The following is an 18,315-nucleotide window of genomic DNA, read 5'->3' on the forward strand; positions in this document are numbered from 1 at the left end:
TTTATTGATAACTTTTCTATTCATAGCTTCATAACAAGATTTAAACATTTGCAACAATTTTCTTCCATTTATTATTATTGCATTTAAAATAGAATGGTCATTGCAATGGAGTGGTGTGTTCTTGCAGCTATGAAAGTGAGATTATCAAGAATATTATTCAAGAGGTCTCGCAAAAGCTTCCTCCTGAACCACTATATATTAAGCATCCAATTGGTTTTGATTCTCACCTTGAAGCGGTGGAATCACTTTGGAATATGGAATTTGACAATACCATTTGCATGCTGGTCATTTATGGAGATGGTAACAAGACCACATTTGTTTGGGAGTTGTTTAACAAGTTTCAGCATCAATTTGAAGCTGCGAGTTTTCTTGATAAAGTCTCTGAAAAATCAAGAAGTGCTGATGGCCTAGAAAATCTACAAAACATACTTTTGTATGAGATGGGTGTGCACAAAAAATATAAGTTGCGAAGCACCTTAAAAGGATCTTCTTAATTATAAAAAACAAAGTCTCCACAATAAAAGAATCCTTCTAGTTCTTGACGATGTTGATAGTACAGAACAATTGGATTCATTGGCAGGAGGAGGTGATTGGTTTTGTCCTGGTAGTAGAATTCTTATAACAACAAGAGATGACAATTTCCTAAAGAAGAATGCTAGGGGCTAGCAACTTTGTGATTTATAGCCATCAAGTAACCATCAATGATGGTTTTAATGGTGTGAGATGGATGTGAAATTTCATCCAATGACTCACTTTTCTTTGTTGGTTACATGCTGGCCGGAATTTAACAAAGTTGTTGTCCCCCTAGACTTTTCCTTTCCTAAATAATCAAGTGTTACGTGGATTTAAGATTAAGAAATATTGCATTAATGAAGGTGAATTTGAAGGAATGGAAGGTGCTAGATCCAATCAGAAGCAAGATAAAGTCGTTGAGGAAGATATGGTGGGCTTTGAGAATATCTTCAACGATGTAAGTAATGACAAGTAAGTCGGTTCCACCAGACACGTCAGGAGAAGACTGTTTGCCGAATCTTCAAACTCTCCAACTTGTCACTCTTGAAGAAGGATTGACGATGTCCTGCGTTGTTAATGGAAGATTCCCCATGCTAAGAAAATTGGGTTTGATATAAAAGTAAGTAGACAGAGCATGAACTATACAAGGCTTGCATCACCTAAAAAATCTAGAAAAAACTCGAATTAGTGGAGTTTAAGGAATTGCCATTAAAAGCACGCGAATTTCCTTCCAATATTACCAAGATACAGGAATATCAAATCCGGTGTTGGAGTTAATGGGTTACTTTGCTATTGATTTTCGCTGAACAAAGGCAAGAAAAGCATCCCTATATTGCTGGTTCTAAAATAAGTAAATTCATACAAGTTATGATTATTGTCGTGTCCTATATCCTCTTTTCTTTTTTAATCTACTATTGAATTTGACCATTCTTTTTTATGTAGTAAACATAATTTGCTTTTTAATATGGTAAAACGTGTCGCATTTTACTACAATCACCATTAAAGTGACTGTTAGATTCAATTTGCTTTTATAGCAGTTTAATGTTAATCTACTTTATTCACTTCTATTTTGAGTTTGCATTAAATAGATGAAATATTTATTGTTGCTCTAGTTTGATCTATTTGTTTTTGATTGAACGTTTCTTTTACTTATTAGTTTAAGTAATAGGTTGATGTAAGAATATAAGATAAAATTCTAGTAACTGTTAAATAGCAATCTGATCAAGAACAATTTTTTGGTTTCAAAGGAAGAATGAGAATAAGAACAACAAAAAACTAGACAGCAAGCTTGTCAAGAACAAATCTGTGGTTTCAAAGAAGCACATAGGCCAAGAAGTGTACATTAAGTACTTAATAGTGGATTGACCACCAAACTAGTGTTGTCACAAGTCACAACTCACAAGCCCAGGATGTTACAGGTTTGAAGGATTGAAGGGTGATATTTTTAGGTGGGACATGCGAGAGAGTTAACTGGAGAGCTGTTCTATTTTGGTTATTGTGAGGTTTGGACTTGGATATAATGGTAGTGTTTGGTTTTAGGCTTTTAGCCTTTTAGTTTTAGGTATGATGCACTTTTATATCTCTGGAATACTCTTGTTTCTATTTTTTTTCTATAAGAATTTTTTTAATGAGATTTCTCTTACATACATGCCTTGGCGAGTGCCCTGCATGATGGTGTTGTGAGGTTCCTTTATGTTTTAGGAAACGCTAGGGAGACAAAAAAAAACCAGCTAGAACTTGTCTTATTTAGCATTTATTAATTGTCGTAACTCGTAACAATTAATGAATGCTAAATAAGGCAATTTGTGGTTGTTTTTGACTGATTTTCTTTGGTTACCAAATATTTCCATTATGTTTTGAAGTGTCGCTATGTTTATGTATTTAAGCCTACGTATCTTTACAACTTCTCTGTTTGAGGAGAGTCGATTTACTAAATTAGGTTATATATTTGTCCTTTGGTAAACACCTAGTTCAGGTAAGCACCTCTTCCTCTACATCAATTCTTTGGTTAATTACCAAAACATTTTGACTAACGTTTTTATCAGTCACGTGTTGATTACTTGTATGACATTAGGATAAATCTTATGAGTTAAATTTCATTTTGATGTACCTAATATTACAAGGATATGCATAAGCTAAAAATTATTTATGGTGTTGCATGCCAAACCTGATGTCTATCTATAGCAATCAGACATTAACGAAGCATGCTGAAAGAGCTAAACACTAAAACCTCACCACAAGACTAGACTTTAGAAAGTAAGCCAGTGATTAATAATCCCCCAAGCATTTGATAAATCAAATTTCACCATGGATAGTCAAAACTCAGATCTGAATGCAACTTGATGCACAATGCATCTTGCTCAGTACTTTTACATTAATCATAAAGTAATAAAAACTAGTAGGAATAATGTTGTGCAAAGCATTGCAGAATAGTTACATAACATTATTGTTCTTCTTATCTTTATGCTTACTATCACTAGGGAGCATCAAGAGAGACTCTGTATATACACAACTTACATAGCTGTAAGCATAGTGTCGAAGATAAGGAGGACAACTAAAATATTGGAGCAGCTCTTCTCTGATACTATATTTGGCTAGCCTTAATGATGTAAATACCGAAGTAGAATCTAGTGCAATAACGTCACTCCCATTGGATAAGCATAGAGGCTGAGAGCGTAAACAAGGAAACGCATACAAAGTCCAAGAGGAGTGCACTTTGTACTCTTTCATCACCCATATGTTGGAGTTTAGGTTTGGTGAGAATAACTTCGTGTTCTAAAAGTAACTTCACCAGGGGTGGATAGCGCTGGCTCTCTTTGCCTTGCTGCTGGAAGCTTTCCAAATCTTGAAGTGCTTCATCTGACACAGACGAATTTCAAGGTTACTTTGCTATATTGATTTTCACTGAACAAAGGCAAGAAAAGCATCCCTATATTGCTGGTTCTAAAATAAGTAAATTCATACAAGTTATGATTATTGTCGTGTCCTATACCACCAAATTAAAAACTACCGATAACTTGTTCCCACTGGCATACAGCATAGTTATAGCTTCCTTATCCTTTTTTCTTTTTTAATCTACTATTGAATTTGACCATTCTTTTTTATGTAGTAAACATAATTTGCTTTTTAATATGGTAAAACGCGTCACATTTTACTACAATCACCATTAAAGTGACTGTTAGATTCAATTTGCTTTTGTAGCAGTTTAATGTTAATCTATTTTATTCAATTCTATATTGAGTTTGCATTAAACAGATTTTGAAATAATTTTTGTTGCTCTACTTTGATCTCTGTGTTTTCGATTGAACTTTTTCTTTTACATATTAGTTTAAGTACCAGGTTGATGTAAGAATATAAGATAAAATTCTAGTAACTGTTAGATAGCAGTCTGATCAAGAACAACTTTTTGGAAGAATGAGAATAAGAACAACAAAAAACTAGACAGCAAGCTCATCAAGAACAATTCTGTTGTTTCAAAGAAGCAGACAGGCCAAGAAGTGTACATTAAGAACTTAATAGTGGATTGACCACCAAAATAGTTTTTGCCACTTAATAAATACTCGTCCTTTCGGACCACCTACTTCAGGTAAGCACCACTGCCTCTACATCAATATCAATACTTTTTTGATTAACAGTTTTATCAGTCACATATTGATTACTTAAATGGCATTAAGATAAATCTTATGAGTTAATTTCATTCTAATGTGCCTAACATTATAAGGATACACATCAGCTAAAATTATTTATGGCGTTGCCAAAGCTAAGTAGAAAGTAAGGGTAAAGGTCACAGCCTTAGAAATAACGAAGCATGTATAAGATTTTCATGGTCCTTAGAAATGAAAAGGAGCTAAACCCTAAAACCTCACCACAAGACTAGACTTTAGAAAGTAAGGCAATGATTAATAATCCCCCAAGCATTTGATATGTCAAGTTTCACCATGGGTAGTCCAAACTCATATCTGAATGCAACTTGATGCACAATGCATCTTGCTCAGTACTTGTACATTAATCACAAAGTAATAAAAACTAGCAGGAATAATGTAGTGCAAAGCATAACAAAATAGTTAAATAACATGATTGTTCTTCTTATTCTTATGCTTACTATCACTAGGGAGCAGTAAGAGACTCTCTGTATATACAGTGTAACAATAGTTGTAAGAATAGTGCCGAATATGAGAGGGACATGTAAAATGTTGGAGCAGCTCTTCTCTGATATTATATTTGGCAAACTTTAATGATCTAGCCGGAATAGATAGAATAGGATATACTGCAATAATGTCACTACCATTGGATAAGCATAGAGGCTCAAACTCTAAACAAGGAATCACATACAAAGTCCAAGATGATTGCACTTTGTATTCTTTCATCACCCATATGTGTGTTTTACGTTCAACATAGTCATGAAAATACAAGGCTAGGCACCCACCGAGTATGACAAATGTGGTAGGACCACGCATTATGGGTTGTTCAGGCAAAGATATCTTTAAGAAACTTCTTTCCTTCAAATCAAATACAAGAAGAGCTTCATAGTAATGTTTCACATGAGAGGAAGCAAACCAATGAATAGAGCCATTCAAGAACAACCCACGAGATCGCCACTCCGTAAGACCCAATGGTTTGGGGAGTGCAGCATCGAGACTAATCCATGAATTGGCTCTCAAGGACAAGCAATCTAAGCGTTGGCAGCCACCATGCTGCCAAGCTACAACAACTAAGTAGTCATCCCGTGACGCATCGTAACCAAATCCATACAGAATCGCATGATCGAGAAAATGAAAGTACCTTCCCATATTACGAGGAACCATACAAGAGTAAGATATTCTTTTGCTGAATCCGGTGAGTGGGTTCCATACTACAAAAAAATGTGGCTCTCGGCTTAAGAGAACAAACCCTCTGCAGGACCCCCTGATACGAAACTCAGAAGGTGGCTGCTTCTTGAAAGGGAAAGATACCTCTTTTACTTCGTAATTGTCGCCATTAAATACTTCTTCTAGGTGAACAAGGAATGCTTCCGTGGAGTCTTTTTTGAAGAGGTACCCATGGGTGGGTGCGAGAGAGAGGTGAAGATGCGATTCCGCAAAGTCTGGATCGGAAATGAGAGAGTACCAAAGCTTCGAAACGCACTTGAGGCGGCCGAGATGTTTGACCGGAATCCTCAGTAAGATTCTCTGAATCAGCTCTACAGGGAGGATTTCGTTGATGCTCTTCTGCTTCTTCTCCTCCATGATCGATCTCTCTTCAGCTTTGTTCTTTTGTTTAGGGTTTCTGCGTTGGTACAACAGGGGATTTTTTTTGTGGTGACTGGTACAACAGGGGATTTGAATCTGCTTCTGAACACAAGGGATTATTTGATAAACTTAGAAAGTATTAAACCCCAAATTGTTATTTTGTAAACTTATGGTTATGGGTAATAATTAAAAAGATTTGTTTTTAAGAATATAAAAGGATAAATTATTTTCTAGTTATTTAAACTCTTATGTTAGATATATGAATAAAGTGATAATTAGGAAGATTTTGACTTTAAACTAATTAATCTTAAAAGATATATATTAATTTAATTTTTTGAATAATAAATAATAAATACATGATGTTCTTTTATCATTTTATTAATTAAAATTTAATATTGATATTTATATGTATTGTTAATTATTTAAATGTGTCTATCTATAAAAAATAATTATGTAGATTATAATTTTTGGAAAAACTTTACATAGGATTTATTATAAATATAGAATAGTTGATAAATGGTATATGAAAATTTAAGAGATAATAAATGTTTTACCGTTCAAAATTATATCGTTTTTCTACTTATGTAACAGTAACGAGACATGCACCACTATAAATAATAAAATATATTGACAATATTTTATATTATTCATTAACAGAAAAATATACATGTCTATTATTTATTATTTTAAAGTATCTAATTAATATTTTGTTTAAGGTCTAATTAGTCTAAAATTAATATTATTAAAAATGTAATTGTCACTTTATTTTAGATATATTATTTTTTTAAAATATAATATAATAATAATTATGTTAAATGTATATTGAAAATTAATTATTAAATTATTTATCTACATAAAATACATATCAACATATAAAATACATATTAAAAATGAGGTAAAAGAATATATATTTATATACACAGTGAGAAGCTTAAATTGTCTTCTATTCCACTATATTTTGTGCGCAACAAATCTGCCTTAAGAAGCTTTAAATACTTAAAATTAATCGTATTAACAATGAGCAAGATTAAAAAGAAAAGTGTATATTTTATCTATATAATTAGTAAAATAAAACATCTTAAATTTTGTATAACTTGATACTTAAGCTATTATAAATCTCAAAAAGTAATGTCCATTACACTGAATAATATAAAATTAACTTTCTTTCTTATAATAGCGTAAGAGTAATTTTTATGATATAAAATTAAAAATAATTCTATAAAAAAGATATGTGGCAGATATGGTTATTCTAACATTACAACATTTTTTACCTAATCTTTAGCTGTTAAACAACCAAATGAAAGAAATAGAGATACAAGACTGTTATAGTGTTCACATCCCACAACATAGTTTAGAATGCAAAATTTGTAACACAATCTTAAAAATTGCAAAAGCTTATACACAAGGATATGAGTATGTGCATTCATTTAAGATACTTGAGACTCAATCGGGGTGTAGACTGTCCAAAAGAGGATCATCCTGGTCCAATCTGCAACTTTCCGAATCTAGAGACTTTAATTGTTGAGCTTGCTTCCCATTATAACCTCCCTCATGGAATATGGAGGCTCAAGAAATTGAGACATCTTGAAAGGATGTTATGCGTGGCTAGTAAAACCATTCCACCTGACACATCAGGAAAAGATTATTTGCCGAGTCTCCAAACCCTCCAACTTGTCACTCTTGAAGGAGTGACAATGTCCTCCATTATTAATGGAAGATTCTCCAAACTAAGAAAAATGGGATTAGAGTGAAATGCCAAAAGTAAGTGTACCGAGAATGAACTATTACAAGGCTTGCATCACCTTAAGAATCTAGATAAGCTAAAACTAGTAGACTTTAAGGAATTGACATTAAAGGCACATGAATTTCCTTCAAAGATTCCCCAGATAAATATAATGATGTAGTATGATCCTGATGAACTTAACTTTAGCTTGAACAGTCTAGGAGAACTTACCAACCTCCGTATTCTCAAAGTAACCTCACAAGGGATGTTCAGTGAAGACTCTCTTAGCCTTGCGGCTAAAAGCTTCCCTAATCTTGAAGTGTTTCATTTGAAAGGGATGGGTGTCAAAGAATAAATACTAGAGAAAGGTGCAATGCCATCTCTCCAACATCTGATCATCAAAGACTGTAACTGGGATGAGCTTCCAGAACAATTATGGTCCTCGACTATATCAACAATAATCTTGATATTGATTTTGACTGAACAAAAGCATCCATATATTGCCTTTTTTTTTTTTTTTTGAAACAAGTAAATTCATCCAAGTTATGATCACTATCATGTCCTATACCACCAAATAAGAAACTAGCATTAACTTGTTCCCATTAACATACAGCATACTTTAGCTTCTTTATCCACTTTTTTTTTTTAACTATTGAATTTGACCCATCTTCTCTAATATACGGTACTCTGATGTAATGTAATGTAGTAAACATATATAATTTGCTTTTTAATATGATAAATTGTGTTACATTTTACTACAATCACTATTATAGTAGATAAGATCAAATGGATTTCTTGATTAGCTGTTATATATCATTCTTTTGTAGCATTTTAATGTTGTTTTATTTCTATTCAATACTATTTTGTCTTATGCATTAAGCAAATTCTGAAATATTGCTAGTTACTCTATTCTGATTTATATGTCTTGGATTGGTAGTTTCTTTTAAGGATATAAAATAAAAATCCTTAGTAATTGATTAGATAGCAATCTGATCAAAAATAATTTTTTCGTTTTAACGAAGAAGAACAATTTCTTGGTTTCAGAAAAGAAGACAACAAAGAAGAAGACAGGTCAAGAAATGTAAACGCACTGTCACTATATGCGTATGTGTTGTTTCAAGTGTCAGCTCCTTGGAAGCCTTACACTAAATTTGTTGCCACTTGGTGGGTTGAGGGTCAATAATCAATAATAATGTGTTTGATGTATTTGAGTCTTTGAGAGTTGCTTTACTAAACAGGGGAATTTGAGAAAAATTCACTGTATTTGTTATGAAACTCTACCAGCATGTCCAATTTCATCGCCAGTTTTCTTCTTTATTTCTTGAGTTATAAATTAGGTTATGTACTTGCCCTTTGTAACACCTAATTCAAGTAAGCACCTCAGCCTCTACATCAATTCTTGATTAATTACCAATGCTTTTTTGACTAGGTTTTATCATTTACATATTGATTACTTGTATGACATTAAGAATTTAAGATAAATCTGATGAGTTTAATTTCATTGTAATGTGCCTAACATTATAAGAATACACATCAGCTAAAAACATTTGTGGCGTTGCCAAAGATAACATGGTAACTAAAAATATACAAGTATCCAACCAATGAGAAAAGTATATTTATCTATAGCAATCAACACAATAACAAAGCATGTATAAGATTTTCATGGTAAAGTTCACAGCTTTAGAAATGAAAAGGAACTAAACCCTAAAACCTCACCACAAGACTAGACTTTAGAAAGTAAGGAAATGATTAATAATCCCCCAAGCATTTGATATGTCAAGTTTCACCATGGGTAGTCCAAACTCATATCTGAATGCAACTTGATGCACAATGCATCTTGCTCAATACTTTCACATTAACCACAAAGTAATAAAAACTAACAGGAATAATGTGGTGCAAAGCATAGCAGAATAGTTAAATAACATTATTGTTCTTCTTATTCTCATGCTTACTATCACTAGGGAACAGCAAGAGACTCTCTGTATATACAGTGTAACTTGCATAGTGGTAAGAATAGTGCCCAAAATAAGAAGTAGTAGGACGTGTAAAATGTTGAAGCAGCTCTTCTCTGATATTATATTTGGCAAACTTTAATAATCTAGCCGGAACAGATAGAATAGGATCTACTTCAATAATGTCACTACCATTGGATAAGCATAGAGACTCAAACTCTAAACAAGGAATGACATACAAAGTCCAAGATGAGTGCACTTGGTATTCTTTCATGACCCATATGTGTGTTTTACGTTCAACATAGTCATGAGAATACAAGGCTAGGCACCCTCCTAGTATGACAAATTTGGTAGGACCACGCATTATGAGTTGTTCAGGCAAAGATATCTTTGAGAAACTTCTTTCCTTCAAATCAAATACAAGAAGAGCTTCATTCATACCAGAGGAAGACGACCAATGAATAGAGCCATTCAAGAACAACCCACAAGATCGCCGCTCCGTAAGACCCAACGGTTTGAGGAGTGCAGCATCAAGACTAATACATGAATTGGTTTTGAAGGAAAAGCAATCTAAGAGTTGGCAGTTACTGGCCTGCCAAACTACAACAACTAAGTAGTCATCCCGTGACGCATCATAACCAAATCCATATAGAATCGCATTATCGAGAAAATAAGAGCACCTACCCATACTACGATGAACAATATTGCTGAATCCGGTGAGTGGGTTCCATACTACAAAATAGCATGGCTCTTGGTGTAAGAGAACAAACCCTCTGCAGGATCCCATCACACGAAACTCAGAAGTTGGCTTCTTCTTGAAAGGGAAAGATACCTCTTTTACTTGGTAATTGTCGCCATTAAATGCTTCATCTAGGTGAACAAGGTAAGCTTCCGTGGAGTTTTTTATGTAGATGCACGCATGGGTGGGTGCAAAAGAGAGGTGAAGATGCGATTCCGCAAAGTCTGGATCGGAAATAAGAGAGTGCCAAAGCTTCGAAACGCACTTGAGGCGGCCGAGATGTTTGACCGGAATCCTCAGTAAGATTCTCTGAATCAGGTCAAGAGGAAGAATGTCGTTAATGCTCTTCTGCTTCTTCTTCTCCATGATCGATCACTGCACTTATTCAACTTTTTGAGATAACTAAGAAAATCTAATCCTCAATATTTAGGGAGAAGACTAAGAAACCCTAGAGATAAAAAAGCTTTAGTGAAAATAATATTTTATTAATGAAATGTTTGTTACAGATAATTCACACACAAATTTTATAGTCATTCACTTTCTTAATAAATGATTAAAATTACTACTTAGTTTGATAAAACTTTTACTTTTCAAGAATAGCTTATAAAAGTTAATTTTTAAAATATGATTTTTTAAAAGTTGTAACATTTATGTTTGGTAAATTAAATTAAAAATTATTTTTAATAATCACAAGTAACAACAATTGCATTTGTTAAAATAACTTTTAAAATTTAAAAATATTATAATAGACATAAATGCAAGCATTAAATTTGAAAATTAGTTAACATATGAGGTTATATTAGACTTTTAAATTTTGAAAAGCATAAGCCAACTTTAAAAAGCTCTATCTTAAGGCTTGGTTTGGTAAAGCTTTTACTTTTTGAAAGTAGCTTATAAAAGCTTTTAAAAGATGGTTTTTTAAAAACTACAGCACTTGCGTTTGGTAAAATCAAATTAAAAATGACTTTTAATAAGTATAAGCACCACAATTGTGCTTGGTGAAACAACTTTTAAAACTTAAAAAATTATAATAAACATGTTTATAATTATAACGAAAAATAATTTCTTTTTTCAAATTCTTTAAAATTTTATATAATATTTTAAAATAAAAAAATTTTAAAATAAAAAATTATTTATATATTAGCTCACCTTTATAGATCACAAAAAATGGGACACATATCTCAAATAAACTACTCTTATGATTATATATCTATATTTACATATGTATATACATGTTATTATAATTTTGACTAATATTCATGCAAGGAAAATTTTATGATTGGTTTCAATAAATCAAGTCAACCTCTTCACATTTCAAAGAATAGATAAAAAACAAACAAACATCATAGATCTTACTGAAAAAATACAAAACAATGCACAACAAAATAATATAAATAGATAGAGTTCATACCTAATATGTGATAGAGATGTATTTATGTTGAAATTTGTGAATATTAGGTTGAAAAATAAAAAATATATGAAGACTGTGTTAGAATTTGTGAAGATTAGGATGAGAAGTTATAAATATATGAGGATTTCAATGGCAATATAATAGCGGGAAATATGTACAGAAAAATAAATAAAATTTGATAAGCACAAGCCAGCTTTGAAAAGCTCCCGCTTAGATACTTTCAAAAGCACCCCTAATTTTTAAAAGCCGCAAGCACAAGCACTTCGACTCTTTAATTTACCAAACGCAAAATGAGATGCTTGTGCTTTTTAAAAGTACAACACCTCTTGAAAAAGTTTTACCAAACCAAGCCTAAGTGCTTTTAAAAGTACCCGACCTTTTAAAAGCTGTCAGTACAAGCACATGATCTTTTTTATTTACCAAACACAAAATGAAGAGCTCAAGCTTTTAAAAAGCACAAGCACCTCTTCGAAAAGCTTTACCAAACCAAGCCTAAGTTTAATCAATAGTCCAAATTAAGTGTCTAGAATCTTTATTACAAATATCTCACCTACTATATTTTTCTAAATATTTTTAGATTATTCCAGTTTCACACTATTTTTCATATTGTTATATATAGCTACACTCTTTTAAAATTATGTATCTTTTTTAAAATTTTCTAAGATTTTTTAGAATCTTTCGATACTTTCTAAAATATTCTAGAACATTTTAAAATCATCTAAAATATTCTCAAACATTCTAAAATACTATAAAATTACAGTTAAATGTAATATTTTAAAATTTACCATGACATAAAACTAAAATATACACGAAAATAATGTGTAAAATATGAAAATAATATGTATAAAAATATACATTATATAATAAATGATTTGGTAGTTAACTAGGGATAAAGACCCAACTCAATTTTTGTCCATTTTTATGAATAACAAAGTGCCTCTTATTCAAAATAAAAGAAAGAGACACTTTAGCCCTTAATCTTTTTATTTTAGACCATACGATTCCTCTGTTAAAAAAGTTTATTAACTAGTAAAAAAGATTAGTTTTGTGAAGGGTTTTAATTATATTTTGTGGAGTCTTAAACTCGCACAAACTATTAATAAGTTTATTTTTGAAAAATTCTTTCACCGGTGGAAGACCATTTCTTTAAACAATTCCGCTACGTTACCAACAGTATTTCTGCCAACTTCTGACAATTCTTGTTTATGACCGTGTTTAATGAAAGTGTTTTTGTGGATGTGTCTAATAAAAATGTCTTTTTTATGACTGCGTCTAATGAAAGTGTCTTTATATATGTATTTTTTGGATGTGTCTCTTTATACATGTGTTTAAAATATAATAATTAATTATTGTTGGCAATAAGTTGGCAGATAGTATATTGGTACCCTATACTTTTCCTTCTTGAAATGATGTCACATAAAAAAATCATTACAGTACAAAGACCTTTTAAAAAAAAATAGCAATAAGAAATAAAATTAGATAACATTAATATTGATAATATTTGTATTGGTGATGGTAACTGTAGAGGAGATAAGGATGGTAATAAAGTTAGTTACACAATAGAAATAGTAGAGATAGAAGTGATAATGATAAGGATGAAAAAGATAGTAATAGTAATGATCATAGTTGGAAATATTGTTGAAAGAATTTTGTAGGATTTAAAACTCCTCACAAATTACAAATAAAACTCCTAAAAAACTAATTTTATTATTATTTAACCGATATTTTAATAGGAGGATCACATTGTCCTAAAATAAAAAAGTTGAGTAATTGTAGACAAAAGCCTAATTAAATCTTTACTCTTAATTATAGTATTGAGTTATTGACATAGCATACAATACCATACAATTACTACTGACTAGTGTTACACTTATACAACCAAATAAAAAATTACCGAAGTAGCCAAAAATAAGATACTCCTATGTCTAGGTTCCTGAGAGATGCAGGCAAAATTTCCAGCCAAAATAAGTGCATTTGAGAATAACTACAGTTGTTGATATTGGAATTTCTGGTTTTGTTGTAGTTAAGTAATTTTGTGATGGTGGTAGATATGGCTGTTTTCTTATTTTGCTACAAGTTTTTTTCTGTCTTTTGCTGCACCTAATAAAGTATTAGGTCATCAAAATCGTTTACTCTTCATTAATCTAAACTCTCAAACATATAAAATAGACCTGTTTCAAAGGATTCCTCCATGTTGCACTCTGGACAAAGTATTAAATAGTGTGGATTAAAGCATGATCTTTTTTTTATATGGGTAGCTTTTTCTGGACACTGCCATAACAGTTTCAAAGTGAAATGAAGGAATATCCATAATAAATAAACAAAACAAGCAAAAACGTATTCATTGAGCACTTATACATGGATGGGACTGTGCTCTAGGTTCACCACAAAATTCTGTTAGTAGCTTTCTCTGGAAGAAAGGTGAAGATAAAACACATGTTAAATTAAACAAGCCAATAAAGTGTAAATTAAGCACTTAACGGCATAGTCCGAGATATTATTTTCTGGAACATTTCAGCATTCATCACCTCATCTCTAACTCTTCAACACCAGAATAACATGCTTGAATTCATATTTAACATTTTGGTCTTAAAGATTTATTTGTATCTAATTCTGCTCATGAATCTCAGCCATCCCTTTTTTTTCCCTATTAATTTCAGAGTACAATAACTTCATCTTCTGTTACACATCAGAAGGGGTTACAAGAAAAGGAAGCTAGCAAGTTAAGTCTTCATTTGCTATAATATTTTATAGAAGTCTAAAAAAAAAACAGGGCAAAGAAGAGTAAAGAACACAGGACTGTTCTTAGTCTCCACAGCTCAGTTTAAAAATATATCTAAAAGCTAATCCTAAAACTAGGAAGTACCTGAATAAAATCAAATTGAAATACATAAAAATATAAAAGTTACATCAATATAGCAATTGTATCAACATGCTACAGGGTTTCATTACCAGATACAACAAAAAATAAGGTGAAAATAGAAAACTTAACGTGATTCAATTAATTAACCTACCATAAAAAAAGTATTAGGTCATCAAAATCGTTTACTCTTCATTAATCTAAACTCTCAAACATATAAAATAGACCTGTTTCAAAGGATTCCTCCATGTTGCACTTTGGACAAAGTATTAAATAGTGTGGATTAAAGCATGATCTTTTTTTATATGGGTAGCTTTTTCTGGACACTGCCATAACAGTTTCAAAGTGAAATGAAGGAATATCCATAATAAATAAACAAAACAAGCAAAAACGTATTCATTGAGCACTTATACATGGATGGAACTGTGCTCTAGGTTCACCACAAAATTCTGTTAGTCGCTTTCTGTGGAAGAAAGGTGAAGATAAAACACATGTTAAATTAAACAAGCCAATAAAGTGTAAATTAAGCACTTAACGGCATAGGCCGAGATATTATTTTTCTGGAACATTTCAGCATTCATCACCTCATCTCTAACTCTTCAACACCAGAATAACATGCTTGACTTTTTCATCATAATATGAAGCCCTTAAACTAGATATAACAAATTAACAATGATAGCTCCATGCTCTTGATCCATATAATCTTAAACGGCCAACAAGAAAATTGAAGAATCATCAAATATAAAATTATCCTTGCTATTAAGAAAGGCATATTTAACATTTTGGTCTTAAACATTTATTTGTATCTATCTCTGCTCATGAATCTCAGCCATCCCTTTTTTTTCCCTATTAATTTCAGAGTACAATAACTTCCATCTTCTGTTACACATTCAGAAGGGGGTTACAAGAAAAAGGAAGCTAGCAAGTTAAGTCTTCATTTGCTATGATATTTTTATAGAAGTCTAAAAAAAACAGGGCAAAGAAGAGTAAAGAACACAGGACTGTTCTTAGTCTCCACACCTCAGTTTAAAAATATATCTAAAAGCTAATCCTAAAACTAGGAAGTACCTGAATAAAATCAAATTGAAAGACATACATAAAAATATAAAAGTTACATCAATATAGCAATTGTATCAACATGCTACAGGGTTTCATTACCAGATACAACAAAAAATAAGGAGAAAATAGAAAACTTAACGTGATTCAATTAATTAACCTACCACAAAAAAAAGACTTACGAGCACATGCCATATGAACAATGAAGAATTTAAGTGGCAAATACAAATATCCCAACTGTAATCCCAACAAAGAAAATAATGAAATACTTACTACTAAAGACCAAACTGAACTGAAAAATTAACAATTGGTTTATATGTTAAATCTCATACTGATATGAATAAAGATAAAGCAGATAATCTAAGAGATTTTAGTATAATATTTAATAAAAAACATTGAATTTAACTAGAAGAAACTCTATTTGCACTTTCAAATGTTTCAGTTTTTGACATTCATAGTTGGAAAGGAAATCATACTCTAAAGTAAAAGCAAAATAAAATAAAATTCTCTACATGCTTCTTCCAACTCACTTGTCAATTCTACACTTTATTTACAATAACTTAAAAGAAATAACTTAAAAGTTAAAACCCCTCACCACAAGACCAGACTTTAGGAACCAAGACAGTGATCAGTGATTCCCCTAAGCATTGATAAATTCAAATTTCACCATCCATATACAAAAGTCACATTTGATTGGAACTTGATGCAAAATGCATATTGCTCATTACATTTTTATTAATCACAATGCAATGAAAACTAACAGGAATAGATTGGTGCAAAGCATAGGAGAATAGTTTACATACAGTTTTCCTCCTTCTTCTTGTTATCCTTATCCTTAATGTCACTCAGGAGTGGCAAGAGACTCTCTGTATACATAGTATCGGCTTGATGGATGGGAAGTGGACAACGAAGATTTTTAAAATGCTTGAGCAGGTCTTCTCTGACATTATAAATGAAGTACCCTACTTTATAATCCGAAGTATAACCTCTTCCAATAATATCACCATTACTAGATAAGCACAATGGCCGAAAGAATTTGTAAGGAATTTGATAGAGAGTCCAAGATGAGTGCACTTTATATTCTTTCATCACCCATATGTTAGTGTTACAGTTATCTTTATTGCTATAATACAAGGCTAGGCAGCCTCCTAGTAGGGCGAGTCTTGGATAGGAGCATGCACTCATTACAGGTTGTTTCGGCCCAGATATCCTTGAGAAAGTCCTCTCCTTCACATCAAATATAAGAATAGCATCCCTGTCAGCTGTAAGAGAGAAAGGCAGCCAATGAATAGCACCGTTCAAGAACAACCCACAAGAAAAACTGTCAAAAACACCCAAGGGTTTGGGAAGTGCAACATCAAGATTAATCCATGAATTGGTTCTCAAGGAAAAGCAATCCAAATGATATCGTCCTCCGCAATCGCTCCAAGCTACAAGAAGTAAGTAATCATCCTGTGATGCATCATAACCAAATCCATGCAGACGCGCACTGTAGGTAAGCCTAAAGTAGTCACGGTACTTACGGCAAGGAACAATATGAGAATAGGATATTCTTTTGCTGAATCCAGTAAGTGGGTTCCATACCATAAGAAAATGTGGGTGTCGATCCAAGAGAATAAAGCCTCTGCAGGATCCCAAGACCGCAAAATCATAAGGTGGTTTCTTCTTGAAAGGGGGACGCACCTCTTTTTGTGATGCATAATTGTCGTCTAAGTAAACCAAGTAAGCCATAGTGGGGTTTTCTATGAAGAAGCATGCGTTGGTGGCAGCGGGAGAGTGGTGAAAATGAAATTCCGCAAAGTCACGATCAGAAATTAGAGAGCACCACATCTTCGAAACGCACCTGAGGCGAGCGAGATGTCTGATCGGCACCCGCAGTAGAATTCTGTGAATCAGCTCAAGAGGGAGGATGTCGTGAATGCTCTTGCTCTTGTCATTCTTCTTCTTTTCCATGGCCGATTGCTCTTTTGGTTTGTTCCCTGTGTGCTTCAGCTGCTGCTTCTTATCCATGCTTGGATTGCCGAGATTTTCACAATTCATATAGGGACTTGAAATTGCTTTGAATACATAAAACTAAGGGAAGGGAAGGGTCAATTTTGGATTGGTTATTGAAAAACAAAAAGTAATTTTTTTAAATTAATAAAAAAAGTTTAATTTATTTTTTTTAAAAATTATATATAGTATTTTTGGATTTAGTTTGTAGTTGTATAAAATGGTAAAGCATTTTTTTTTTGAAAGTGTATAAAATAATAAAGTTAGATTTGATAACCACTGAAGATAAAATAGTACTTAGAAAAGAAAAGTAAAGTAAAAAAGAAAAAAAAATACCAAACTGATTTAGGAAGATTTGAGTACTTTGAAGTGAAAAATCATAAGCAAAAACGACAGTTTCTTCATGCAAGACAAGACAAAATTAAAGGGGACAACTCTTGAACATGCATTTTCTCAACAGTGAGTGGCATGTATAAGCAAGGTGAGATATATATGCATCAGGTTCTTTGAAGTTTTCTGTCAAAGGCAGGGGCAATTTTACCTCTTCAATGTTCAATCCTCATATACTGAAATGTTGTTTTTCTATAACATTTATGAATTCACTATCTCATATATAGCTCTTAAACCCACAAATAAAATGCCCTACTCTTGCATCAAAATATGCAACTCTTTTCATGTTATGATTGGTTTGAATCCTATATCTTAAGCTAGCCAACAAGATAATTGAGTAAATGAATCAATATAAAATTCTCCTAACAAGAGGGTCATATACCAAGATGTATAAGAGAAAGAAATGTCTGCGCCACTCAAGGAGGAGAAAATAGAAAGTTTAGTTTTTCTA

General features: G+C 32.1%; 3 protein-coding genes across 3 annotated transcripts; all 3 read right to left on the bottom strand.

The window, feature by feature from the left end:
- Positions 1 to 2,807: 2,807 nt before the first annotated feature.
- Positions 2,808 to 5,951, bottom strand: LOC112744742 (F-box protein CPR1-like). The gene is made up of 2 exons (XM_025794450.3): positions 4,940 to 5,951; positions 2,808 to 3,372 (listed from the first exon to the last, which is right to left on the bottom strand). The coding sequence occupies exons 1-2, from the start codon at positions 5,736 to 5,738 to the stop codon at positions 3,155 to 3,157; spliced, it is 1,017 nt and encodes a 338-aa protein (XP_025650235.1). The 5' UTR covers positions 5,739 to 5,951; the 3' UTR covers positions 2,808 to 3,154.
- Positions 5,952 to 9,378: 3,427 nt separating this feature from the next.
- Positions 9,379 to 10,521, bottom strand: LOC112744743 (F-box protein CPR1-like). Its single transcript, XM_072234601.1, has one exon. The coding sequence runs from the start codon at positions 10,519 to 10,521 to the stop codon at positions 9,379 to 9,381; it is 1,143 nt and encodes a 380-aa protein (XP_072090702.1).
- Positions 10,522 to 16,277: 5,756 nt separating this feature from the next.
- LOC112743416 (F-box/kelch-repeat protein At3g23880-like) lies at positions 16,278 to 17,522 on the bottom strand. The gene has a single exon (XM_072234602.1). It carries the CDS (start codon positions 17,520 to 17,522, stop codon positions 16,278 to 16,280), a length of 1,245 nt encoding a protein of 414 aa, XP_072090703.1.
- Between the last annotated feature and the right edge of the window lie 793 nt (positions 17,523 to 18,315).

Source organism: Arachis hypogaea, chromosome 4, assembly GCF_003086295.3.
Source record: "Arachis hypogaea cultivar Tifrunner chromosome 4, arahy.Tifrunner.gnm2.J5K5, whole genome shotgun sequence".
Taxonomy (NCBI): Eukaryota; Viridiplantae; Streptophyta; class Magnoliopsida; order Fabales; family Fabaceae; genus Arachis; species Arachis hypogaea.